Consider the following 7,817-nt stretch of genomic DNA (forward strand, 5'->3'; position numbering starts at 1 on the left):
CTCGCCAAGTTTCCCAGGTGGGTCTCGAACCCGCAGGCTCAGGCAATCCACTCACCTCAGTCTCCCAAGGCGTGGGATTACAGGCTGAGCCACCGAACCCGGCTTTTTTTGTGTTTTTTTTCAGTCAGAGTCTCACTCTGTTGCCCAGGCTGTACTGCAGTGGCACACTCAGCCTTGACCTGCTGGGCTCAGGTGATCCTTCTGCCTTAGCCTTCCAAGTAGCTGGAACTACAGGCACACGTCACCATGCCTGGCTAATTTTTTTTATTTATTGTAGAGACAAGGTCTCACCATTTTGCTCAGGTTGGTCTCAAACCACTGGGCTCAGGCAATCCTCTTGCCTCAGCCTCCCAAAGTGCTGGGATTACAGGTGTGAGTCACCACCCCCGGTCCTGTCTTTTTCTATAATGAGTATATATTACTTGTGTAATGAATATGAAATAATGCAGAAAGAGAGATAGTCATGGCATCTGAGAAAGAGCATTGGTGTTATTTATTTTTGAGTTGGAGTCTCACTCTTATTACCCAGGCTGGAGTACAGTGGCATGCTCACAGGCACAGCAGCCTTGACCTGCTGAGCTCAGTTGATTCTTCTGCCTCAGCCTTCCAAACAGCTGGAGTCACAGGCATGCACCACCATGCCAGGCTAATTTTTTAAATTTATTGTAGAGACGAGGTCTCACCATGTTGCTCAGGCTACCCTGGACCCCTGAGCTCAGGCAGTCCTCTCACCTTGGTCTCCCAAAGTGCTGGGATTACATGTGTGAACCACTGCGCACAACTATTTGTTTTTAAGTGACAGGTAATAACTCTATGAGACTGCACTCCCCTTTTTTTCACAAAGTCCCAGGTTGGATTCTCACCTCTGTCACTTAACCTCTGAAGCTCAGTGTCCTAGCTGGAAAAGGGAGATAGTAACACGTATATTAAAAAATTATGGTGAGATGTTAATAAGACAACAAATGTCAAAGACATCTGCAAACCATAAAGTGCCATAAAGATGGCAGTTATTCTTTTTTTTTTTTTTTTGAGTCAGTCTCACTGTTGCCCAGGTTGGAGTGCGGTGGCATGCTGACAACCACTGCAGCCTCAACCTGCTGAGCTCAGTTGATCCTTCTGCCTTAGCCTTCCAAGTAGCTGAAACCACAGGCATACATCACCACACATGGCTAATTTTTAAATTTTTATTGTAGAGATGAGGTCTCGCCATGTTGCTCCGTCTGATCTCGAACTCATGAGCTCAGGCAATGGTCTAGCCTCCGCTTCCCAAAGTACTGGGATTACAGGTATGAGTTACCATGACCCTCAAAGTCTTTTTTTTTTTTTTAACCAGGGAGACAATCTCATGGAGGTCTGGGTCTCTACGAAACCAACATCCTAGAAACCCCTCAAATCTGGATCCTCTCAAAATATCTAAGTCTTACATTGAAAGGAGAGTAGCATTCTTACCCTTTGAGAGTACATTCTTCTAACTGAGCTTGGTGGCATCCCTGAAGAGGATTCTCTAAGCAGTGTTCAGGTAACCCACTCTTTCCTGAAGTCCCCAACCACATCATCAAGGGTCATCAGTTCCTAAAGCAAGATAACTCAAAATGCATCAATAGCTCCCTAGGTATTAACACCATTGTCTGAGAACCAAAAGATGACCACCAGCATGTGCAAAAAAAATACCCCCTGACTAGAATGGCCCTGAGGTGAATTCTGTCAACCACAGAAGAGTTGCTTTTCTTATTCTGTTTTTATATAAGCCTTCTCTTGGCCAACTTTCTCATCACTAATAGACATTTGGGCCTCTCAAACACATCTACAGAATCCTCAGGAACAAATTGTCCATGGTGAACAAGACAAACAGAGAAGAGAGTTTGCAGGTATAATTTGATTTCTGGAAAACTTTTGATTTTCTCCAACTACATTTTCCTCAACAAGCTAGAAAATTGTGTACTTAACTATACTCATATTAGTTATGAGAACAGCTGATTCTTCTTGGCTTGTAGATTTGGAGTCAGCCTCAAGGGATAGTTGATGCGGAACTCCAAAGTGCTGGGTAACATTCTATTTCAAGGTTTCATGGAATCAGAAATGAGACATAAAAGACATGAATTTTTTTGAAAAGACATGGATAAATTGTAAAAATAAGTGAAATTCATTGGGGCTAAGCACAAAACACAATCCTTGGTGGCTGAAATTAGTCATTAATACATTAATAAATTCGCAACAGTATCATGAAAAAATTACTTTTGGGGAGGATAGCCAGAGTTGATTACCAGATGGATTAGTAATTTATTCAGTAACTAATATGTTGCAAGGCATTAGTGGTCACAAAGAAAAGATAATTTTTTTTCTCTTAAAAATTTTCCAATAGAGGCTAGGCAGGTAGCTCACACCTGTAAGCCCAAAGTTTTGAGAGACCCAGGTGGGAGAATTGCTTGAAGCCAGGAGCTGGAGACCAGCCTGGGTAACATAGCAAGACCTCTTCTCTACAAAAAATAAAAAAAGTATCTGGGCATGGTGGCTTGTGCCTACAGTCCCAGTTACTCAGGAGACTGAGGAGGGAGAATCCGTTAGGAATTTGAGCATTCTGTGAGTCATGATCACTCTACTGCACTCCAGCCTGAGAGACAGAACGAGATCTTGTCTCAAAAAAAAAAAAAAAGTTAAATAGAAACAAATCAGCCAGGGGCAGTGGCTCATGCCTGTAATCGCAGCATTTGCGTGAGCCCAGGGGTTTGAGATTAGCCTGGACAACTTGGTGAGACCTCATCTGTACAATAAATTAAAAAAATTAGCTGGGTGTGGTGTTGCACACCTGTAGTTCCAGCTACTTGGAAGGCTAAAGTGGATCACCTGAGCCCAGCAGGTCAAGACTGCAGTGGCCATGAATGTGCCACTGCACTCCAACCTGGGTGACAGGGTGAGACTCCTACTCAAAACAAAAAACAAAAAAACAAAAAAAGAAGGAAAGCTGAATTATCTCTGGCTATAAATAATTTTACATTTCAGTGGCTGGGGTGAGGGGTTTTACTCTTTGAAATATTTTGTCTCACCAACCAAAGCACTTGTTTACTACTAGAACACACACACACACATACACACACACACACACACACACACACACACACACACACACACAAATATTTTTGTGGAAACACTTATGTATTTATAGACAATGCTATCAACCATTTATAAAGTAATGAGTTTTTAAGTACCTAAAAACTGTAGGAACACATTTCATCTACTGGTTCAAACCCTTAACAAACAGCAATAATGTCATTAGGAAGTAAAAACTATATCAGAATTTTGTGTGTGCATTTTATTTCTCCATTCATTACAAAACATTGCTGGGCCCACCTGCAGGAGACAGCGGGGGGGGGGGGGGGGGGGGGGGGGAGAGAATTCTTAGCCACAGTTACATAAGCGTCGTTTCCCTCCCAATGTCCTTCCCTCCGTGCAGGTGACCTCAAAGGCCCCGTAGCGCCGAGGTGCTATGACTAAGTGTCATTGTGAGAAACACCAATTTGTTCACTGGGTTTATTAATAGGAACATGATCGCATGGGTGGGGCCGACAGCCGTTCTTCCTTTGCGGTGCTGCTGGCCCTAATCGGGGTGCAGCGGTCAGAGGGTCACGATGGTCAGCTGAAACCCGGGACCACCACGGAGGAGCCAGGAAACTAAGAGGATGCGCTATCCCGACGACGGTATAGAAACCGCAGTGACCTCTCCCCACATCTCCGCAAGACCCAGGGGCTCTGACTGGAGAGCACTGGAACCGGCAATGAAAAAGTCGGGGTGACGGGCGAGCCCCCTACAGTCCCCTCGGTAGCGAGCCGGCTGTCGCCCTCCCTGGATCACTCACCGCCCCAAGGCCCAGCCGGGGATGGAGCAGGAAGGGAGAGTCCTCCACCGCTGAGCCGCAGCCGGCCCGCAGAGCCGAGGCGGTCCCTCCCAGAGTCCTACAGGGATTTGTGACAGGGCTGTGGGGACACAGGTGGGACCCTGGGTTCGACAGCCGACAGCCGGAAAACACCACCCTTGTCCCCTTGCCATTGGCTTTTCGGTTTCCACGGCTAGAAATCCTCCCTGTCCATAGGCTGACTGAGCTGTCAATTACCGCTGAGCCTTCTGGGAACTGTAGTCCCGAGCCAGACGCCCAAAGCCTCAAAGCCCGGTTCCATGCTGAGACAAGTGCTAAACCCAATTCCCGAGCTACCGGACACCAGGAACTGCCTCTCTGGACCTGAGGGGTCCAAATGCCGGACCCCCAGAGTGGGATCTGCAGATGTGAATCTCCTGGTCTCACCCTACCGCGGAGCATCCTGGTTCCCACGAAGAGGTCTTCAGCGCTCTGTCACCTCGCCCCTCCCCAGTGCGCCGCGGATCTTCGCGCTGGTCTTTCCGCGGATCCTCTTCTGCCGGGTCTTCAGCCTCACCCCGGGCAGCCAGAGCCTGCAGGGTGTCTGCCGCCGGCCAGGTTCCTGACCAACTCAGACTGGATATAGGGAAAGTCCTAGCAGAAGCCTTTAGTAGGAAATGGTCGTTCTGCGTCCTTCCTTCCATGAGTACCAAACTCCCAGCCATATCCCCTTTCCGTCTGGTTAATAATGAGAGGAGGCAGATGAGGACATCAAGTATTCTGAGAAACGTGATATTGCGTTTGAAACCAGGGAGGCTCTTGGGTCTCATGTGAGAGCCTGTGGTCACTTAGGGCGGGCACCTTGCTTAAAAAATAATAGAAGTCTTTCCTTACAGCAAAGAAAATGTTCCTGTCCACCTCTTTGTTGATTCTGTGCAATTAAATAGAGAAAAGAACAATACAATTCTTAGAATTACCAGCCAAGAGACTAATGTGCAAGATCTTTTCAGTGGGAATTCCACCATTCCTTCAACAAACACTCTGTGCATTTTCCAACAGGTATTCACTGGGAACGTTCTATACTCAAGATGGTTCTGGGCACTGTGGTTACCCACGGGAATCACACATAATCCTTGCCTTCATATAGTTCACAGCCAAAAAGGGAGGTAAATCTTAAAAGGTACCAGAATCCCAAGTAATGTTGTGTCTTCTTTTTCTTTCATGTAACCTGTGGCGCGTTAGTTATTTTGCTATATGGTTGGAGTCACCTGCTAGATAACCACATAGTATTTGGGGGCATTTTTTTCCACTACAAACAGATGTCTGGTTTTGGTTAGCAGACTAGTTAGATGTAGGAATATAGGATATAGATATAGGAATATAGAAATTTTGTAGGAACACAGGAACGACGAGGAACACCCAAGAAACCTAGGGATTGCCAGGCATCATGTGACTGGAATATAGTTCAGGCCCCGGACAATTGAAGGCATCTACTGGCCTCTCAGTAGTCTTTCCGGTATGTTGTCGTCAGGAAATGTGACTCTTCAATCAATTGGCAGGGACTGGGAAAGGGAGGTGAACTAAGAGTCACCAGAATCTGGCTGGTGGCTATCCCCTGCCTCCCTCTCCAACTTCTGTTCCTTCTGGTCTGCCTTGTTCTCTCAGTAGTTTATTCACCACTATCAGGTGTGTGGGAGGAGGAAAAGGACTGGTCTCATGACAAGAGCAGTCAGTACGGGAAACCAGATTATGTACCCTAGATGACCATTTGGAGAGAGGACCATGACCTGTTGGGAGCTGGATTTTTAACGTGTATGGCAGAAAGGAAGAAGCAGAGGAGGAAAGAGAAACTGCAAAAGGACTTCATGGAGAATGAAAAGAGAAAAAGGTTTTTAACAGGCATTATAACTGAAAATGTTAAGGGAGGAAGTGCATTGGTTATCTATTGCTATATAACAAATACCCCAACACATTGGTTTTTAATAACAAACATTTACTATTTTATCATCTCTGTGGGTTAGGAATCTGGAACAGATTAGCTGAGTGTCTCTAATTGAAGGTTTCTTGTGAGGTTACAGTCTAGACATTGGCTGGTGCTGCAGTTATCCGAAGGCTTGACTGGGGCAGGACGATCTGCTTGCAAGAGGCTACATGTGGCTGTTTCCTCATATGTAGCCTCTGACAACGTGGCAGCTGGCTTCCCCAGAATGGATGATCTAAGAAAGAAGCAGAAGCTGTAATTTAATCTTGGATGTTACAAGGACATGAACACTAGGAGATAAGGATCATAGTGTGAGTATTAATCAGAATTATCCGGAGAGACATAACCAATATTAGATAAATAGATGATAGATCGATACATAGATGAGAGATGGGAGATTCATTAGGAGAAGAGATTCACATGATAATGGAGACCGAGAAATCCCCTGATAGTTTGTCTTCATGACAGAGAATGAGGAAATTCATGCAGCTCAGTTCAAGTCTGGAGGCCTGAGAACCTGGGAGGCTGTGCGAGTCCTGAAGTTCAAAGACCAAAGAACCTGGAGTTCTTGTGTCCAAGAGCAGGAGGAGAAGGGTATTCCTGCTCCAGGAAAGAGAGAAATAATTCACCTTTCCTCTGCCTTTTTGTTCTATCTGGGCCCTCAACTGATTGGATGGTGCACACCCACACTGGGAAGGGTAGATCTTTCTTATTCAGTTCACTGATTCAAATACCAGTCTCTTCCAGAAATCTCACAGTCACACCCAGAAATAATACTTTATCAACTATCTGAGTATCTCTTATAGCTTATAGTTAAAAATAACTGGTAAGGTTGGGTGCGGGGGCTCATGCCTGTAATCCTAGCACTTTGGAAGATTGAGGCAAGAGGATTGCTTGAGTCTAGGAGTTCGAGACCAGCCTGGGCAACATAGTGAGACCTCATCTCCTCAAAAAATACAAAAATTAACTAGGCATGATGGTGCACACCAATAGTCCCAGCTACTCAGGAGACTGAGGCAGAAAGGATTGCCTGAGCCCAGGAGGCCCAGGCTGTAGTGAGCCATAATCATGCCTCTGCACTCTAGCCTGGGCAGCAGAGCAAGACTTCAACTCAAAAAAAAAAAAAGAAAAAACCCAGCCTTGTCAGGGTTTAAAAGTCTAATTTGTGGTCAACCTTAGTCAATTTAATGTTCCAACGCCCTATGAGAGCTGTCTCTCTCTTCCAAAGGTCTCTCCTCCACTTCCTCCTTCCCTAGATGTTACCTAGGTACAAGGGGATGCTCTTGGGTGGGGGCCGTGGTCTCCAGCTGACCTTCTCCACTGGCTCCTGGTCATTCTACTTGGAATGCAGTTCATCTCACCAAATCTCTGTATTGGCCCCTTGCTTATTGCACCCTTTACCATTCAAGCCTGGTGGCCTGTTCTCTTTAGAATCTGTTTGGGTTTCTACCCTACAGCCTTGGCCACAGGGCTCCTTGGGAGGCCCTTGGTCACATGGCGCTCCTTTGGGAGGCTTCCTGGCTCTCAACTTAGCTACTCCCATTACCTAAACTGGGAGTACTTAAGGACTTCTAGAACCCTTCATGCTATTAATACATAGACTCAAAGAAGACTTGGGTACACGCTCTCACCCTTTCTGTTCAATTCAGCTATGACTGCCATTTCTATCCTGCCGTAGCTACCTTTCATTGACTCTGGGGTGCTCTAGGAGTCAGTTTCCTTCAACGGTTCAAACAAGAAGTAGGCTACGGTTTCCTTTATTTCAACTTCCCTTTCAGTCTCTCTGGAATTCCTGTCATCATGCCCTCCTTCCCTTCCCATTGATGATAACTCTCCTGGCCCACCTTTATTTTATTTTATTTATTTATTTATTTTTGAGTTGGAGTCTCACTCTGTCACCCAGACTGGAGTGCAGTGGCCACTCCCGGCCACCGCAAACTCGACCTGCTGGGCTCCAGTGATCCTTCCGCCTCAGCCTTCCTGCC

General features: G+C 46.1%; 1 protein-coding gene across 1 annotated transcript in view; it reads right to left on the minus strand.

The window, feature by feature from the left end:
• ZNF774 (zinc finger protein 774) overlaps nucleotides 1-4,016 on the minus strand; it is a 12,665-nt gene extending 8,649 nt beyond the window's left edge. Inside the window, 2 exon segments of the mRNA XM_021713115.1 lie at nucleotides 1,450-1,572; nucleotides 3,855-4,016. Coding sequence (XP_021568790.1) covers nucleotides 1,450-1,556 — 107 coding nt within the window. The 5' untranslated portion in view covers nucleotides 1,557-1,572; nucleotides 3,855-4,016.
• Between the last annotated feature and the right edge of the window lie 3,801 nt (nucleotides 4,017-7,817).

Source organism: Carlito syrichta, unplaced genomic scaffold (assembly GCF_000164805.1).
Source record: "Carlito syrichta isolate Samal-C Ts95f unplaced genomic scaffold, Tarsius_syrichta-2.0.1 Scaffold304234, whole genome shotgun sequence".
Lineage (NCBI taxonomy): Eukaryota > Metazoa > Chordata > Mammalia > Primates > Tarsiidae > Carlito > Carlito syrichta.